At 34.6% G+C, this 20,578-nt stretch overlaps 1 protein-coding gene across 2 annotated transcripts in view; it reads right to left on the reverse strand.

Moving 5' to 3' along the window:
• Nucleotides 1-15: 15 nt before the first annotated feature.
• The window catches only part of Fktn (fukutin), an 87,798-nt gene continuing 67,235 nt past the window's right edge, over nucleotides 16-20,578 (reverse strand). For both annotated transcript variants that reach the window (XM_047525343.1, XM_047525342.1), the window contains one exon: nucleotides 16-6,045. In XM_047525343.1, coding sequence (XP_047381299.1) covers nucleotides 5,832-6,045 — 214 coding nt within the window. In that variant the 3' untranslated portion in view covers nucleotides 16-5,831. The remainder of the gene's footprint in view (nucleotides 6,046-20,578) is intronic.

The following is a 20,578-nucleotide window of genomic DNA, read 5'->3' on the forward strand; positions in this document are numbered from 1 at the left end:
GATATTTCAAGAGATTAGAAAAATTTTATTCATCACCTCAAAGTGAATTATATATTACAAATTTTGGTCAAAATAATAATATTAAAGGTATTTTCAGTAGTACCACAAAGTATCTATACCTGAAGATAAAACCAAATAGTAAACTGGTAAGCATATCCTGAAATCTACTCGTTTAAAATAATACTCTTTAGAAAATTCATACACGTTTTATAGTTATCAACTGGAAGGAACACACAAAGAGCTACATGATTTTCAAATAACAAACACATGAAGTATTCTCCATGCTCAGACTAAATCACTAGAAAGATGTAAAATCTTTAATTTTTCAAAAGGCATGTGAGACATTATCTCCTGTATACAACAAAATACAATACTCCAGTGTTCTTTATAGCCCCTTTTCAACACTTTGGTGGGAGATGCTCATGAGTATATAGAAGCTTGGCTGGTTAAAGTCTTCTTACATACACTCTACTAGATTTAGGAGTTATGAGACTGGTGGGAATTCTATGCTAGATCTGAGAATTCAGAAACAGATTTCTCATTAGAAAATTTCTACTTGCCTTCTTAAGCACTGATTTTGTATAAAAGGTATCACCAATGAATTGATCTGCTTCACTTATAAATTATATTGATTCCAGTCTGATGTAGAGTAGCTTAAAATGGCATCATATACCCTGCTGATTCTTGCCTAGTTGAGACAGAACAAATTTTGAGGACAGACAGGGAACATGAATATTTTCAATTCACTTTTATCAACAATAAAAAGGCATTGATTATCTCCCCACCCACCCCCCGTGGTGATGGGAATTGAACTCAAAGCCCCACACATGTTCTCAGCAAGCATTCCGTCACTGAGTCATACCCATAGCCCAGCACAGATAATTTAAAAAAACTAAGTATTCCAAATTCATTCATTTTCCAAAATCATGACTTACAGTGTAGTGTTACTTCTGGGTAAAGCTAGAATATTGAAAAAGGAGTTCAGGTCAGAGCAGGCACTAAATCAAAGAAAGTAGAATGAAGTGCTTGGGATCAAGGAAATAATTGCATAGGAGATAGTATTAGGCGATAATAGCTTAACCAACAAAATGATAATATAAGTTCTATTTAGAGAAAGAGGCAATGTAGTAATGTCTCTGAATTTCATAAACTACACAATTTAACTTGCATTGAGTAGAAAAAAAAAAATATTTTTTCTTAAGCAAAATCAGTTATTTCATCTTCTAAGTAGGATAGTTTATCCTGACCTACAATTTCTATAATCCCATTTGAATAATTAGAAAAAACAACATGGAAATAGGAAATGGCACATTTCTTGAATATTTACTTAATCCTAAGCCAGAGGCTAAGTACTGCACATTTCATTTAATCCTTCTAAAAGCCCTTAAAATTAGGCATCATTTCCCCCAATTGACTCATGTGTAAGCAGAAGCTGAGAGTCCCCCCTGCCTTATAAATCCCACATAATAAAGCCAGGATTCAAACTCCAGTGGTCCTCAAAAGCTTGTGGACTTTTTATTATTATACCTTCCCTAAGTGAGATGATAGAGGTTACCCAGACAGCCCAGGTTTTAAAAATAGAGGAAGGCAAGGAAGGTAGAGAAAGTCACTGTGAATTTTTATTTATTTATTTTTTTGTTGTGATAATTAGTATGTTTTCTTTTTCTTTTAAAGAATTTAAAAGAAAATTTGTTTTTATGTGGTGCTGAGGATCAAACCCAGGGTCTCACCTGTGCTAGGTAAGTACTCTACCACTGAGCCACATCCTTGGGCCTGTTTTCTCTCAGCTTTTTAAAAAACTTTGTTCTTTTTAGATATATATGGCAGTAGAGTGTTTTTGGACATATTGTATACATGGTACATAACTTATTCTAATTAGGATCCCATTCTTGTGATTGTACATGATGTGGAGTTTTACTGGTCATGTATTCAAATATGAACATAGAAAAGTTATGTCCAATTCATTTCAATGTCTTTCCTGTGAAATTCTTTCAGTCAGTAACTGGAGTTATCCCATGCTTGTAAGCAGTTAAAACTATGGGTATGTGTTAGAAGGTGGGAATGCATAACTAGGTTTTTGAGGTAAGACCTTCCATAGGGATTTACAACATTTAGGATGAAGGAATTGTTTGTTTTCCAGAAGGTAAAAGTAGGGGAAACTTAGAAAAATTTGTAGGCTTAGGCTTGTGATATTGGATGAGATTTTAGACTGCAGTTGGGAACTCATTCCAAGTGTGTCTTTCAGATTTAAATTTAGTATCCAAAATACAAACCCCTGCTTAGCTATGCAGTATTCTGCCTATCCCTATGTGCCATTTGAAGCTTTGTTGTGTAAGAATGAAAGCAATGGTTTGGAGTCACAAATTTAAAAAGAAATGAGCACAATCTATTGTTAACTACTTGCATTCATAAGAGAGTTTCACTATAAATAACTAAAAGCAGAAAGAAACTAGATACTTCAATTTCCTTTCCAGCCAAGAAGGGGTGGAAAAAAAAAAAAAAAGTCCTGAAAAATGCAATGTACTCTGGTTACATTTACTACTGTTCTCTTTGGAGGGTAAAGATCTTTCAGGAGGAAAAGGGCCTGAGACAGAAAGAGCCTCATGAAAGGTTACTTCATGAAGGGGAGGGACTCTTCAGAGATGGGCACTTAGCAAATTGGTGCTGATTGTTCTCTGGGGAAATACAAGGGTAAAGTAACAATGGGATACATCTTGATCTCTGGAGAATCTGGTACAGAAGGCTGGTATCTCCAGGCATGAACAGTTTTATTTTTGGGACATAAGGTATTTTTCAGATAAAGAAGGTAGTCTAAAAAATCTGGACAAGAAAGAAACATTCCTCCCTTAACCTCTTTGTCACTTCAGGATTTCAATCTGAGCAAAAAGATTAACGAGTAATGGCAGAAATACCCTGACACTGTCTCACGGAGCACTGGGTAAACTCCTCTGGCAGGCATCTTGAAAGGGTCAAAGATGTTGTACTGGGATGTAAGTAAAGAAACACTGGATTAGATGTCATGGCACTCTTGTGTGTCTCAGCTGTTTCTTGCTCAGAATATTCCTTTCTCTGCTTATTTACTAGTTATAAAATAAGAGGGTCAAAATGAATATTGCACTAAAGTCCCATTTAGCTTTCAAGAGCAGAGTGATTTTTACTTAAATGTTAAGTTGTTTTCGGAGATGCTGGCATGTATTTTATTACCTAGTGGTCATTTTTTAGGGTTTGTAGCTAGGGAATTAGGGAAACCTGCATTCCCACTGCTCAGCTATTCTTAGGGATACTCAGTTTAGGAAACTACTGTTTTATTCCAGGGGCCAGGTGTCAGTTGCTGCAGTAGAAGGAGGATAAGGATAAATGCTCCAAGTTTAGAGAAGGACTGAATGGCTTTCTCAAGGACTGATCGTCAACTTCCAAGTCAGCTGACTGATCTTGCTTCTTAGGATCTCTCTAGAGACATTCACAGTGCCTAAATACCACTAAGTTAATATAAGAGGTCTTCTTCAAGCAAACCAGGCACACTGGACCTGAAAACAATCAGATTAGGAAAATGACTGCTGGAATACCTAGATAAGGAAAGAAAAGTGATCTGACGAGATATTGATGGGGGATACCCCTAACTCAGGGTCTCTGGACACTTGGCCAAGCTCAAATGTTAAGAAGCACAGATTGAAGTAAGGCTGAATCAGTATCAGAGGTAAGCCCAGCTGTTTTCATATTCTGGGGAAAGGTTTTCATTTTCCCAAGTTAGAGTGAAGCCCAAGAGCTAAAGCCTATAAAAACAGAAGGAAGAAAAGGGAGAGATTGCAGCAGCCTGTGGCCTCTGTAAGGAAGAATATGGAAAATCTGCCAACAGGACCAAGACATCTTTGATTTTGACATTTCCAGATCTCATATTTTTGAGACAGATGCAAGAGAAACAACCTGAACAGGGTGGGTAGGATTTCCTAGCAAACAGTGGGAGCCCCAATTTGGGCAGGAATGTGAAGAATATGTAGTTCCAGATGTCAAGCACAAGCAAACATTACTCTCCAAGTAAGGTGGATTTTACCCAAAAACAATTATTATCTGTTACATTGTTTTGGGTGTGCAATATGTGAAATTAGAGTCAGATATTTAAAATTTGGGTTTATAGTCTACGGGCTGATTTTCTAGCAGAGAGAAAGATGATTATGATGACCTGTCATTTGGGTACAAGTCTACTGGTAATCTACAAAGATTCCCCAAAACCTATTTATTTATGAAAAGACCCCAATGATTTTGCGTTGAGAATGCATCCTAAGAGAGAAAGAATGTTGGTTACTTTTCATCAAAGAAAACTTTCATGTTGTTTTTCAAATTGACTCATTATTCTTGTTTTAGAGAAAAGTCTACCATGCCAGTCCAGAAGACAGTCCTCTAAGTAGCACAGATGAGATAAAAGACTCAGCTTCTTTTCCCAGTGCTTCCTGTGCCTGCATTTCCCTTATTCACTCAGTGAGAATACATAATTCAAGTGACTAGTAAAGAGACAGGGGAGACAGTCATCCCAACCCACTCGGGGGTATATCTTGAGGTGAAAAAGAAAACTGAAGGGTTCCAGAGTGGATGATGCTTGAGAAAGCAGAGAAGTCTGAGTTCTTGCCCCTGTGGTACTCTGCAGATTGAACAACGAGAGAGGGACACAGCTTTATAAACATTACAGGCTGAGGGTGGGGAACAGTTCCAGGTTCATTGTTCACCTTTCATTTTGGAGATCTGAAGTAGTTTTAGAAGAGAAATAACAGCTTTTTGCCACTTAAATTAGTTTATAGTCTATAAATTAAAGAGAAGGAGTTGTGATTGATGAATAAATACAATGAAGAGTATATTTAGAAAATTAGAGGTATTTCTATTAATATCTTAGGGTCAACATTAAATTGGGAATGCAAGGGTTATAAACTGAGAAAATATAAAATGTTCATGAATAGCTCATATTTTTAACCTAAGACAGTGGTTGAGAATGAAATAGGAAATTAAGTTTTGTAAATCACATCTCTTCAAAATCACGTCTAGTAGCATGGACTTGAATGATATGCCAACAAGTACACCAAAGGTCAATGAAAATATTTTCAACACAGTTGAAAATTTAAGCTTCACAAAAACATCAGCTTTCTTCTCACTTCAAATATGGAAAACAGTGAGTGTATGGAAAGTTACTTACATTGACAAAGCCTGAAATAAGCTCCCACCTTCTCTTATAGAATAATGCCCTGTGCTCTAAATCAATTCACTTCAGAAGGCTTGTCAAATGAGTCTGCTACAATCTTTTCCTGATGCACGTAAAGTCTGATCACTTGAAAATTAACTGAGACGCCGCATTCTTAAAGGTAGCACTATTACACCAGCTTCAACACTGAGGACAAGAATACATTATTCTTTTTCATGAGTATATCATTCGTTAGCTTTGCTGATGAGCTCATCTTCCAGCCTAAGAATGACTTAACATTAAAAAAAAACCATTATAGAATATATTATATTTTACTTCAGCTCTTCAAAAGGTGGAGAGTTTCCATCAAAGGAAAACTAGGGTGCTTACCAAAGGGACAGGAACAAGGCAGGCATTTGATCATTTGTCTCTGCTTCTCCACTGTAACCTAGCATGTTACCTGACACACAGAAACTCAGTGAATGCTGAATGAGAGAACTAAATCAGATGGCTCAAAAGTTAGGATTCTTTCTGTCTTCAAACTTGTCATATTTTTCCTTTGGCTTCTGCTTATGTTTGATAAATAGACATGTAGTTTTTTAAACAGTTACCAACCTTTTTTTTTTTTTTCAGGAGAAAGTGTCTCCTATTTCCACTTATTATTTCAGTACAACTGGATGACCTCATCCCACTCAGAAATAGGCCAGATTCCATTGGACCGCACATTGGGGGGAGAGTTCTTCCAGTCCCACATCTTTACAGGAATCTTCCAGGTCTTGCCATAGTTGGCTTCAATGTATTCGATGGTTTCACAGGGCACATGGACCTTCATGTCTACAAACTCAGTCCAGCACAGTGTAAACTTGGGAAACAGGTATCTGTGGTAGAATAGAGGCAATGTGGGGAGGGGTTAGACTTCCACAGTGAAGGGTTCAGCTGAGAAAACCTAGGGCATTCTTGGTTAAAGGACAGCCCTTTCCTATTGAGCAGCTTTGGAAACACAGAGAGTGGACATTTAGTGTTTTTAACTATCCAACATCCCTTTCTCTTCAAATGCTAACACCACTCCAATTTTACTCCCTTATTCCCAGTCCATATACACAAGAGCTAACACCTACTCCAAGATTCAGAGAGGAGTAGGAAAAAACCCAATGGTAATTTATAGTAGTTCGTTCAGAGATGGGGATGTATCCAAGTTATACAAATGAAAGTCAGTCCTAGAATTTGTTGGGATTACTAGGGAAAGAGGTATCAAAGCAAAGTTACCAGAAGATAAAGGAAAATTATTATTTTCTTTTCTTATACCCTAAATTTCCTTAGGATATAGAATAAGCATGACTCCAAGTTGCATTCCCAGGTTTCTCCTGTGGTTCCATATCTTCATGATCCTACATGTAGTTTGTCTTTCTTACCTTTCCCTCAAATGCTAAAAAAATCTTTAAACTAGCCTAAGGAATGTTAGTTATAATGAATATAAGTATATTTATTGCAGAATTACATCAATTAGTAGTTAAGTTTCAGTAATTAAACCAAAACATGTTTCTTAAAGGTATTTTGGATCAAGAAGATTAAATTCAATGTATTACAAAGGAAAGCGAAAACTAGAGGTCTAATTAAAGTAAGCTGTGTGTGTATGTGTTTGTGTGTGTGTGTCTGTGTATACACACATATATATCCCTATATTCTGTGTTGGCTTTTTTCCTGAGAAATGCTACTTCTCTTCACAACATGGAAGGAATTTTTATTAAGAAAGCTGAAGTGGCAACAGAAGAAATAACAGAAATTTAAAACATCAGAGGATTAGCCAGGCATGGTGGTATACCCCTATAATCTCAGCTATTTAGTAGGGTAAGGCAGGATTGCAAATTCAAGGCCAGTCTGCGTAACTATCTCAAAATAAAAGTTCAGCGATAAAAAGCCTCCTGGGTTCAATTCCTAGTACCATAAAATTAGAGGATTAAATAACATTGTGGAAACAGGACCTAACTGCGATGTTCTCCAAGGAGAGGTCATTTATTCTGCTTTTGAATATCATGTTTTATCACGAAATGAACATAAAGTCATACAAGAAAATGAGACTGAACAAACTCAAAAGGCAGCAGTAAGTGCCTTCTACAAAAACCAATGGGTTCTGGCAGTTAAAGGGCTATCCCAGCTGTCTTCTGTGAAAAGATAGCCACAGCAAATCTCACAGCTGAGAAAGAAACAAGATACATCTTAGACCTACCATCTGCTTGTCCCAGTTTTACTCTGCACACTCATATTCAAGGAATTGCTTATTTTGTCATCAGACATTTCCACCCATAATTAACTTCCACCCTCCCCAATCAGATGCTGGTCAGCAGAATAGCCACCTGTCCTGTCCTATCAAGTTGTCACACTAAAATTGAGTTCAGGCAGAGATCATGGTCTATCTAGTAAGTTTAGTTCAGAACACTCTCTTAAGTATTAGTTTCTATAGTCTCACCAAAGAGCTGGAAGAGAAAAATAACAGATATAGGATAGAGAGGGTAGAAGATAATGCTAAAGATTTTATAAAAGTCATGTTTTGGACAATGAAGGATTTGTGAGAATAAACAAACCATTTTAAATATATAAACAATGTGAAAACAACGTAAAGACAATTTAACTCAAATGTTAATTTTTGTTCCCAAACAGAAATGCCTCTAAATTTTCTGTTTTTCCCCCTAATTATTTTTCAATCCATTCAGAAGCAAAACGAAACAAACAAACAAACAAACAAACAAACAAACAAACAAAAGAAAACCCCCTAGTTTCCTAGGAGAAGAGTAAAGATAAACAAACCATAAAATTCAAAAACTCATCTTAAAATAGAATTGTTGAGAGGGAGTGGGGTGAGTAGCACAGAACAGCACATGCCACATACCCTGTCAGGTTACCAGCAAATAATGTCTAAGACTACACCATGGTCTGCAAGTCTGCAATATTACCTTGGGCTTTAAAGCTAGGATAAGTTTGGTTGATGAGTTTGTACTTTAAAGCTCCTGGACAGGATCCAAAACGTGATTTAAATTTAGAGTAAAGCGACCCTAAATGAGAAAACAAGTTTAAGGGATCTTACTATCACACACAAAAGAGTTTTTCATCTATGTTTTATTTCATACCACGTTTTACTTCATTTGATTTTTGCTGAAAAGAGTAGTTAAAGTTAGAATCAGGGCTGGAGTTGTGGCTCAGTTGTAGTCTTTGTTGGGCATGTGTGAGGCCCTGGGTTTGATACTCAGCACCACATATAAATAAGTAAAATAAAAAATCTAATGACAACTAAAAAAATATTACAACAACAAAAAACTGTTTGAAAAAAAAAAAAAGAATTAAGAGTCAATTGGTGTAGAACATATTTTTTCTTCACAGATATTCTTAAAATTCATAGCTACTTTGTGATGGTTAAAGTAATTTCAACAGTTTAATTTTATAATATATGGACATAATTGCTAAATGAAAAAGAAGTTCTTCCAGTATCCTAGAAGACCACTGTTTACTATTACTAGTTAACTAAGCTAAATGAGATAGAGACTCCATCTGAACCTGACCTTTTTAAATGTTAGGTTTTCATTAAACTCTTGAGTTGGAAGAGCAGGCCATATTTTCACAGGAATTTTCTGCAAAATATAGTTGGGTTATTTTCATTAGTGATCTTATCTCTTCTAACTCCTAATTTATTTTCCTTGTGTTATTCCAGTGTCTAAACCCTCCAGCAAACTGTGTCAAACACAACGGACTAGCAGACACTCTGTTTTTTCTGATATCATTAAATATGATTGCTCACTCTAGGCTTTTGTTATATTTTCTTTATATGTTGAAAGAAATCCTATTTTGTTTAAAAGATTTTTTATTTCTTTTGATTAAGTATAAAACAAAAAATTTTAATGTCATCTATTAAAATAATCATGCAGTTTTTTCTTACTTTAATCTTTTAATACTTTAATATGAAAGATTACATTAATATACACTGAAAAATTTTTTCACTCACTTAGGATATTTTCATCTGTGATCTCTGGGATTATAATTTCCCTTAAAATTTTCTAGGTTACCCATGTTCAGAATTCATATTAGTCTCATATAATGGGTTACTTAATTTTCTCTTATTCTATTTTCTGAAATAGGTTATTTAATATAGGAGTAACCTATTTTATGAAGGTATGGTAAGACTTTCCTGTACATTTTCTAGGTCTTCGTGTCTTTTAGTAGGAAAAAGGAGGAGAAAGAAGGATTTTTGATCACTAATTCAGTTTCTTGAATGAATATAGACTAAGTGAATCATCTTGAGTTGATTTTGGTTAATATTTTTCTAGAAAATTATACCATTTCACATTTTGCCTAATTGTTGCATTTATTGTCCTAAAGTCATCCGTTGGTGTAAAAGAGAGTTGGTGTAAAAGAGTTAAGAACAGAAAGAGTAAGACATTATGAGTTTGAACACTGCATACTGTCTTTATTTTTCCTCTTTTCTTCTTAATCAGTCTTGCTACATGCCCATTTATTTTACTATTTTTAAAATTAAAATTTTAAGAACCAGTATTTGGAAATGTTGGTTTTTCCTATTTCATTAATTTCTTCTTTTGGCTTCTTTCTTCACTTTACTCAGGCTGACTCTATTGTTACTTAATTTTCTCCAGGCGAAAGTCTTCATTTTTTTTTTTTTTTTAATTTTTTTGACATTTAAATGGTTTTAAGGCTATGAATTTAGTTCTACCCCTTTAACTATAGCTTGTTACATTTTAATATACAGTACATTCGTCATCGTTGAGTCCTAAGTGTTTTATAATTGCTATTATAATTTCTTTCTTAACACTTTAATTATTAAGGAGTGTCTTTAAAAGTTTCCCTCAACTTAAAAAATTGCCACAAAACAACAACAACACATCAAGGAAAGAAAACTTCAGGCCAATATCTTTTTTTTTTTTTTTTTTTGCGGTACTGGGGATCGAACTCAGGGCCTTATGCTTGCAAGGCAAGCACTCTACCAGCTGAGCTATCTCCCCAGCCCCAGGCCAATATCTTTGATAAACATAAAATTCTTAATAAAATACTGGCAAACCACACAGAAAAAGCCATTAAAAGGATACTGCATAATGATCAAGTGGTTCTTATCCCAGTCATGCAAGTTTGGTTCAATATGTGAAAATCAATAAATGTAACATACCACATAGAGTTAAGAACAAGAATCACATGATTTTCTCAATAGATACAGAAAAAAAACATTTAACAAAGTCTAATATTCATTCATCTTTAAAGCACTAGAGAAACTAAGGATAGAAGGAACTTATTTCAACATAGTATTGGTTATATATGACAAACCCAAGGCCATCATCATACTGAACAGAGAAAAACTGAAAGCATTTCATTTAAAAACAGAACAAGGATATCCACTCTCGCCACTCCTATTCAACACAGTCCTTGAAATTTTAACCAATCAGGCAAGGAAAGGAAATTAAAGAAATACTTAGGAAAAAAAGGGTTCAAACTATCCATTTGTTGATGATGTTTACTTGATCCTATATTTATTAGACCCAAGAAACTCCACCCGAAGATTCTAGAGGTGATAAACACGTTTAAAAAGGTAGCAGAACACAAGATCAACATACATAAAGCAATTGCTTTCCTACACTCTAATAATGAATCTGCTGAAAAAGAAATTAGGAAAACTATTCCTATTCACAATAACCTCAAAAAAAAACAAAACAAAAATGGGAATTAAACCTAATGAAGTACCTCTACAATGAAAACTATAGAACTCTGAAGAAAGAAATGGAAGAAGACTTTAGAAGATAGAGAGACTTTCATGTTCTTGGACTGGCAGAATTAATATCAAAATGGTTACACTAACAAGAGTGTTATACAGATTCAATGGAATCCCCATCAAAATATCCATGACATTCTGCACAGAATCAGAAAAAGCCGTACTAAAATTCATCTGGAAAATAAGAGACCCAGAATAGCCAAAGCAATTCTGAGCAAAAAGAGCAATGCTGGAGGTATCACAATACCAGACCTGAAATTATACTACAGAACTTTAGTAACAAAAACAAAATGGTACTGGCACCAAAACAGACAAAAAGACCAATGGAATAGAAGATACAAACAAAACCACATGAATACAGTTATCTGATAGTAGACAAAGCTGCCAAAAACACATTTTGAAGAAAAGATCGTCTCTTTATCAACTGGTGCTGGGAAAACTGGATATCCTTATGTAGAAGAATGAAGCTGGATCTCCTATCTCTCACTCAGCACAAAAGTCAACTGGGTGGATTAAAGACTTAGGAATTATGCCAGAAATCCTATAACTACTAGAAGAAATTGTAGATTCAACACTCCATCATATTGGCACAGGAATCAACTTCCTTAATAAGATCCCTCAAGTGCAAGAAATAAAAAAGTGGGATGCCACCAAACTAAAAAGCTTCTTTCTGCACAGCAAAGGAAAAAATTAGGAACTTGGAGAGAGCCTAGAGAATGGAAGATCTTTGTCACCTGCTCCTCAGATAGGGTATTAATATCCAGACTACATAAAGAACTCAAAAATCTTAACACCAAAAAAGTAAACTAATTAATAAATGGGCAAAAGAATTAAACAGACACTTCTCAAAAGAGGAAATACAATTGTGAATACATATATGAAAAAATGTTCAACATCTCCAGCAATTAGAGAAATGCAAACCAAAATCACATTGCGATTTCCTTTCACTCCAGTCAGAATGGCAATTATCAAGAATACAAATAAACAGTAAGTGTTGGCAAGGTTATGTGAAAAAAGGTACACTTGTACATTATTGGTGGAACTGCAAATTAGTACAACCACTCTGAAAGGCAGTATGGAGATTCCTCAAAAAACTAGGAATGGGATACTATATGACCCAGTTCTCCCACTCCTCGGCATATAGCCAAAAAATCTAAAATCAGCATAATATAGGGACACAGTCACATCATGGTTTTTTTTTTTTTTTTTTGTGGGGTGTTTTTGGTATCAGGGATTGAGTCACATCCCTAGCCATTTTTATCTTTTATTTAGAGACAGGGTCTTGCTCAGTTTCTTAGGGCCTTGCTAAGATGCTGAGGCTGGGCTTTGAATTCTCGATCCTCCTGCCTCAGCCTCCTGAGCTGCTTGGATTACAGGCATGTGCCACCATATCTGGCATTACATCAGTGTTTATTGCAGTACAATTCACAGGAGCCAGACTATGGAACCTAGGTTCCCTTCAATAGATGAATGATAAAGAAAATGTGGTATATATACACAATAGAGTACTACTCAGCCACAAAAAAGAATGAAATTATGTCATTTGCTGGTAAATGGTTGGAACTGGAGACTATAATGCTAAGTGAAATAAACCAGTCTGAGAAAGTCAAAGGCTGAATGCTTTCTCTGAGATGCAGAAGGTGGTCTAAAATTAGGAGGAAGAGAGAGAGAGAGAAGGGGTGGAGGAAAAGAGGGAGGGAAAGGAAGAGAGAGTGAAATGGGGGGATTCCATCAAAATAAAAGAAAGATCTGGTGAGCAGAAGAAGGGAACTAGGGGGAAGGGAGGCAGGACAGGATAAGGGAAAAACAGTAGAATGAATCTGACCTAATTTTCCAATGTGCATATATGAATATACTATAGTCAATCTCTCCATTATGTATATCCATAAGACACCAATTTAAAAAATGTAAATAAGTAGATCCATAGAGCAAAGGAAAGGGAACAAGGGGAAAGAGGAAAGGAAGGGTAACTGTATGCACTAGAAAATATAATTGGAGCAATTATATTTCATGCATTTATAGAAGTCAAAATGAATCCTAATGTTATGCATAACTATTATGAACCAATACAAAAACTGTCAACTTCTAATTTAATTCAACTGTGATATTAGAATACCATCTATTAAAATGATCAAGTACTTTTTTTTTCCCCTTTAATTCATTCATTTGGAAAATTATATACATATACACATACACACAGAGGAAGATTTTTATTCTTCAATACTTACTAAAATATCTTTATGATATAGTACATGATAAACTTTTGTAAATTCTGTTTATAGCTGACAAGAAACTATGTTCACCATTGTTCAGTGAAAATTTTTATGTATCAAATACTAGCAAACCTGTAAACTTTGTTTGTATCATCAATATTTTTCTTCTTTGCTTGAACCACAAGTTTTAAAAATAAAGGCAAAAAAAAAAAAGGCATATCAACATCTTTGACCACAATTATGGATATGCCAAATATTCATTAAATTTCATTGATATTTAATTTTTAAAGGTCATACTGATAATAAGTTCATGAATAGCATTTCATCCTGGCGAACTGTTTCTTTGAAAGATTATATAATGGACCTTCTAATACTTTATTTTTCCCCCTAAATTCTATCTTGTCTGACAACAGTATTGTAGTACTAGTTTTCTTTGGTTAATAACACTGCAGTATATCTTTTCCCATCCCTATAATTTTCAAACTTTCTGTGTGATTTTGTGTTGGGAATGCCTCTTAAAAGTATTATACAGCTGAATTTTGTTTTTCCATTTGAATAATCTTTGAAGTTTTGAACGTTATCTCAATCTGCTTACATTTATTGTACTAAATTATATAGTACTTATTTTGAACTAGTCTCATGCCAGAATACCCAGGCTCAAATTCTGGCTTCATCAGTAATTAATTGTGTGACACTGGCCAATCTCTTTGTACCTTAATTCCCTCACTTATAAAATGAGGACAACAACAGTACCAACACCTCAGAGGGATATTAGTGTAGAATGAATAAATGTAAAGTATTCATAATGGTATCTAAGACATTGTTGATTAATTATTTTTACATGTTTTCAGTTTTACTTTTCCTTTGATCTCCTCCTCTACTTTTCCTATTTTCATTTGGATTAATAAAGGTTATCCTTCTGTTCTTCGCTTGTTTGGACATTTTAGATAATTATATTCTAGTTACTAAAAATACTTACTTCACTATAACATTTTCTATTAAAGACCAAATTTATGTGAAATCTCTATCCTCTTCTTAAACATGGGACTTAAGTGTATATACTTTACTCCTTGAACAATGACAAATCAACTCCTCCTCCTCAACTTATTGTCAAGTGTCTTCCTTTTTGACCTTCTTCATTTTAATACATTAGTCATAAATATGATTTTTATAAGCAATGGCAAACAAATTAATTGGCATATTTTACTCATTTTTTGGTTCACCACTATTTTATATGTATCACATCTTCCCTCTGAATTTGTTAATATGTCTCTAAGTATGGGTTTATGAGGCATAAACTTTCTTAGTCTTTGTATATATATAAATGTCTTTTTTTTACCTCATACCCGAATGTTAGTTTTAACTATACATAACATTCTAAATTGGCGATTATTTCTCTTGAATTTTAGAAGATGTTACTCCACTATATTCTAGCCTCAGTTGTTGCTAAGGTATACCTGGTACTTCTTTGTAAGCAATCTATTTTCTCAGGTAGCATGTACAAATATTTTTTAGTATTGGTTTCCTTAAGATGAATCTTAGGTTTATGATTTATTCTGCTAGTCTGTTTTTAATTTGAAAATTATATTTAAATACTACTTCATCATTATTTATTCTTTTAGCCCAGCTATAACGTTAAGACATATTCAGAGTGCTTTGTGTCTGTAGCAAACAAAGTATGACAAAATGAAGTATTACTGTCACATTAATTATAAGTCATCACTCCAATCCTGCTCTTAAACAATCAAGGTAAGAATTAAATTCAACTCCTGAAAACCAAAGTTATAGTATGCTGCCTTGTATTAAAAAAAAAATCATTTCCTGTACTAAATGCTCTGCAATCCCACCACAGACAACATAGAAGCAAAAGGAGTTATAGGGGAATTACTAACATACTTTGCAGAGTCTAGGCTGAAATATAGTATCTCTAAGATCTTTACTGATTTCATTCTCCATTTCTGTATCTCTATATATATAAATACAGATCAAGGAGAGAATGGATGTGTTTTATATGGTGAATTTCTACCTAGTGAACTTCATTTTGCCACTGACTTCCATTGTAAATTGAGTGATCCTACCTACCCTACTGTCCAGTATGGAATCTGCATAGCAAACTCTGCTATGTGATCCCTTTAGGACCTCTGCCCCAGGGATAGAATTAGTAGTCACCTGTGCTACAGGAGAAACAAGAAAAAATGTATATCAACAAGCAGACAAATTAAAGCCTTTAAAATTAGGTATCATTTAATTACCTATTTTTACCTGAATGCAGATACATAACAATGACATTGAAAACAACTACTTTAAAAGGTACATAAAATTAGTCTTCAGTGCCAGAGGACAAAGTCTCAGGACATTTTTATATCTGCTGCATAACTTCCAAAAACTGCATCTATAGCACATAAAAATCAGATATCAGCTGTGTTTATTTTCCATAAGATAATTTTTATTTATTTATAGTTTTGAGTACCAGGGATTGAACTCAGGGGCATTCAACCACTGAGCCACATCCCCACACTATTTTGTATTTTAGAGACAGGGTCTCACTGAGTTGCTTAGTGCCTTGCTTTTGCTGAGGCTGGTTTTGAATTTACAATCCTGCCTCAGCCTCCTGAGCTGATGGGATCACAGGCAAGGACCACCGTGCCTGGCCTCCATAAGATAATTTGACTAGCATTTCTCTTAAGAGAAATAACTTAAATACCTGAAAAATGAGATTAAACTTATGACTTCAAATTTCATGCTAAATACAAAAGGCTTATTTTGATATCAGATAATCCAGTTTATCTAATCAAATACAAAAATCTTGAAGTTTATCATTATAGATAGGTCTCCCCTTATCAAATTCACTGTTTCTGGTCCCATATATCTCTGCATTTTAATGTAGATATCTTGAACTATTTTCTCTTAGTATCAAAGTAAAAAAATATTGTTTTATCTTTTTAACCTAAGTCAATTTTTGAGGTATAATTTACATAGAATGAAGTGTACTCATTTGAAGTGATAAATATCGATAAATGTATAATCCTATGTTGCCACCACATTAATCAAGATAGAGAACATTTCTACCACCCAGAGTTTCCTGTGCTCCTTGCCAGTCAGGTAGTCAACCCACCCCGTCCCTAGGCAACCTCCAATCTAATTACACTCATCACATGTTTTGCCTGTGCTACAATTTAAAATAAAAGTAAATACATAGTGTGTTTTGCTCTTGACTTCTTTTATTTAGCATAATATTTTGAAGATTCATCCATGTTAGTATGTCAGTAGTAGAATTCCATCATCTGAATATATCATAATTTGTATATCTGGTCACCAGAAGATGAGCATTGATTTAGGATGATGTTACTTTTTTTGCTAGTATGAAAAAAATTGCTAGGAACATCTGTGTATAAGTATTTTAGTAGAAATATGTTTTTATTTCTCTCAGGATACTACCTAACTTAACACCTTAGAGAATTATGTTCAAACAACAAAATATATATCAGTTTCAAAAAATGTAATTTTTACTTTACACAAATGAAAGATTTGCTGTTTATTCATTCCAAAGGCATCTATCTTCTCTTAAAAAAAAAGAAACACCAAACTCACTATATAAGTAACTATCACTTCTTATAATGTGTAAGTATACAATTACCATGTAACACGCATTCACAGTTCTTCCCTCAACCCTCAGTTTTGCACCTGCTACTCACTAGCAGTTTGGAGGTGTAATTAAGGAGACCTAAGACATAATCTGTATGTTACGAAATAAAAAGACATAGATAGGGAGGGAAGAATGAGATCATTTTAGGAAAGTCAATGTTTTAAATATACTCATTTAAAGAAATTATTCAAATTTGCCTTTTTAGCTCTATGTACTAGAGATAAATGTGATTTTTGAGAGCTATAACTATAGTAGAATAGTATCAATCTATAAAGCTGAGAGACAATGAGGGAGGACTCTACATCTAACTCAAGTCATTGGAAGCAGAGTATGAAAATAACTAGTAACTTAATTTTATGGTTTTAATTATCCAAAGGTGCTGGTTGGATCAAGTCATCAATCTGGTATCATCCTATCATCCTCACAAAACAGTGTGGAATAAACATAAGGGGCTTTGATTTGCTTTCGAGTAGGGCTCAGGTCTCACTCAGTCCTATAGATATACAATGTACCAAGACTGATTTTATCTATCACTTAGAAAGACCAGACAAATCAGCAAAAGTACTTCAATAAAGCAGGAGAGAGGCAAAGGGGAAAAAAATTATAGAATTAGAGCAAGAGATTACATCCAGATAGAGGTACCAAGGAGTAATTTAAAGGAGGGGCAATCCAATGCCTTTGACTGGGCAAACCTAGGAACTGTGATGATGGAAGACAATCTGGTACTACTAATGACTTATTTAAAATCGTGAACTAAAATCAAGTTTCAAAAGGTAGGGTGTTTAAAATGGACACTAGCAGAAAACTGGTGAATACAAGTTGGGAGATTGATCTTTCTTTTTCTTTTTCTTTTTAAGTACTGGGATAGAACCCAAGGGTGCTTTACCACTGATTCACATCCCCAATCATTTTTAGTTTTTTATTTTCAAACCGTCTCACTAAATTGCTGAGGCTGGCTTTGAACTTGCAATCCTCCTGTCTCAGCCTCCCAACATACTGGGATTATACCCATGTACCATGGCACCTGGCCTTAACTTGATCTTTACTTCACATAAAAAGGACACAAGAAATATCAACCATAAATATAATGACATACTGAACTACATTAAAATTAAGAACCTTCACTGAACAAGTTACCACTAAGAGAGTGAAAAGAAAAAAGAACAAATTGAGAGAAGCTATTTTCAATATAAGCTACAAACAGTAAGAAAGAGACTGACAACTCAAAGAACTGACAAGACATTTAACAGGTACCTCACAAAAGAGAATAAATAAATAACCTATAAACATGAAAGAGTGATGGCCCTCACCAACTCATTAGGGAAATGGAAATTAAAACTATAATGTGGTAACACCACACATCCTCCAAAATGATTAAAATGAAAAAGTCTCACAGTGCCAAGTGTTGGCAAGAATGTGAGTCAATGAAAGTACTATGATATTAATGGAAGTGTACATTGGTACAACCAACTTTTGAAAACTATTTGTAAGCAAAAAAATGAATACTTATATATCCTATGATGAAGCTATCCCACACTATATCCCACACTCTTGCTATGATCTGAATGTTTCTGTCCCCTCAAAGTTCTTACATTGAAATCCTAACCCTCTAAAGCCATGGAACTAAGAGGTGGGAACTTGAGGAGATGACTAGGTCATGTGAGTGGGTCACAGGGATTAATATCCTTATAAAAGAGGCCTGAGGGACCTGCTTGCTCCTCCCACCATGTGAGGACAGAGGAGAAGCTGACAGTCTGCAAGCACGAGGAGAGATCTCACCAGGGTCCGTTTATGCTGGAATTTGAATCTTGTACATCAAGCCTCCAGAACTGTGAGAAATAAATTTGTTCTTTATAAGCCACCCAGTTTATTGTATTTTAAGGGACTAAGACAAACATGCACAAGGGTACTGGAAGACTTGTGCAGAATGTTTACTACAGCATCATCTAAAATAGCCTCAAACTGAAAACAATTCCAACAGCCAACTACAGTGGACTTCATAAATACTTATAGTACAGTCTGACAGGAAAAAAAATAACTGAACAATAGCAACAACATGCAAGAACATGAATGGGTCTCAAACATAATGTTCAGTGAAAAGACACCAGCAACACATGATTCCATTTATGCAAAGTGAAAAATCAGGTATAACTAAACTCTTAGTAGAAGATAGGATGGTTGTAACTTTGTGGGAGAAAGGAGCTATGATTGTGAGGGCAAATGATATAGGCCTCTGGGATGTTGGCAAGTATCTTTTTTTGTTGTACTGGGGATTGACCCCATGGCCTTGTGAATGCTAGGCAAGCACTCCACCTTTAAGTCACATCATCAGTCATTTGTATTTTGAGATATGATCTTGCTATGTTGTCCAGGATGGCCACAAACTTGTGACTCTCCTGCCTCAGCCTCCTGAAATTACAGGAGTACACCACCATGCCAGGCCCAAGTATCTATTTTTTGACTACCTGATTGCTCATTTGATAATTCTTGGGGTTATACACTTTTTGTGTGTGTACCTTTATGTGTATGTGATACGCTTCAATTAAAAAATTAATGATTATCTTCTATTTCCTAATTTTCTCCAGTTCTAAGACTATAAACTTATGTTTTACTTTGGATCCTTGGAGTTCTTGGATTCCCCTTTAGGTTGAAGACCCCCTTGTTCATAGCCAGGCACGGAGGGGTTTTTGTTTTTGTTTTACTAATTTTTCCAATTACCTCCTGTTTAGCACGGGTTCTTATACACCTAAGTCTAGCTTACTACATCAGCTTTTTCTGTGGGTTTCTGTACTAACAGTCTTTGACTTCTTCATGCCTACACATACTAGCTATAACAATGTTCCTCAACAGGGCTTGTCTTATTACATTCCCCACCTAAAGCCCTAAGAGATTCTATTGTTTATTACATTAAATCAAAAACTCTGCAGTCCAACATTAAGTCTTTCCATCAATTAACTGCTTCACCAACATTGCTCAATATCATCTTTCTACACTCAGATTAAATCTCCTTTCTTAAAGCCAACTCAATCTAATTTAATAGAAATCCTGTGTTCAACAATATTCATTCAAATTGTGCTGGCACAACCCTTTCCTCAGCATTCTTTCTACTTGTTTTATTCTTACAAACTCTCTGCAATTACATAATACAGGTGTGCATTCATTTTTTTATCTAGTAGGCTTTTATTCACTATAATGTGATTTTTTTTCCAATTACTACATGGCAATGAACCTTCCTAATTGAACTTCTAGGTTCTGCTTGCTTAATTCAGAATCAGTGCAACTGAGAATTTCTTATGTGCCAAGCACCTACTCAGGTGATTTCATGATATTATTTAATCTAAGCATTATATGCTACGAGGTATGCAGTGTTATCTTCATTTTATGGAGGAGAAACCTGAAGCTCACTCAACTAAAACCACATATGTATAAATATTAAATACAGATATAAATCTCTAAATAATAAGTATCTAACAAACATTTTAAATGAGATATTCAGATATACTATAATATTTTATAGCTGAATTTTGAAAATGTAACTGAAAGGTGGGGAAAAAGATGTGCTATGCAGCACTAAAAGCCAATGGATGTCTGGAAAAGTTAACAGAAAGGTAATATATGTTAGTAACTTGCCACGAATGACTGACCCATTTTTATGATGCTTCAAAGATATATTGGATTAATGAAAAGAAGTGAAAAAAAAGTTACTTAAAGGAACTATCAGGGGAGTCCAAAAGGCTCACACTTTTTTTTTTCAGAATTAGTAAACATCAATTAATCCACATATACAT

Source organism: Sciurus carolinensis, chromosome 14 (assembly GCF_902686445.1).
Source record: "Sciurus carolinensis chromosome 14, mSciCar1.2, whole genome shotgun sequence".
NCBI lineage: Eukaryota > Metazoa > Chordata > Mammalia > Rodentia > Sciuridae > Sciurus > Sciurus carolinensis.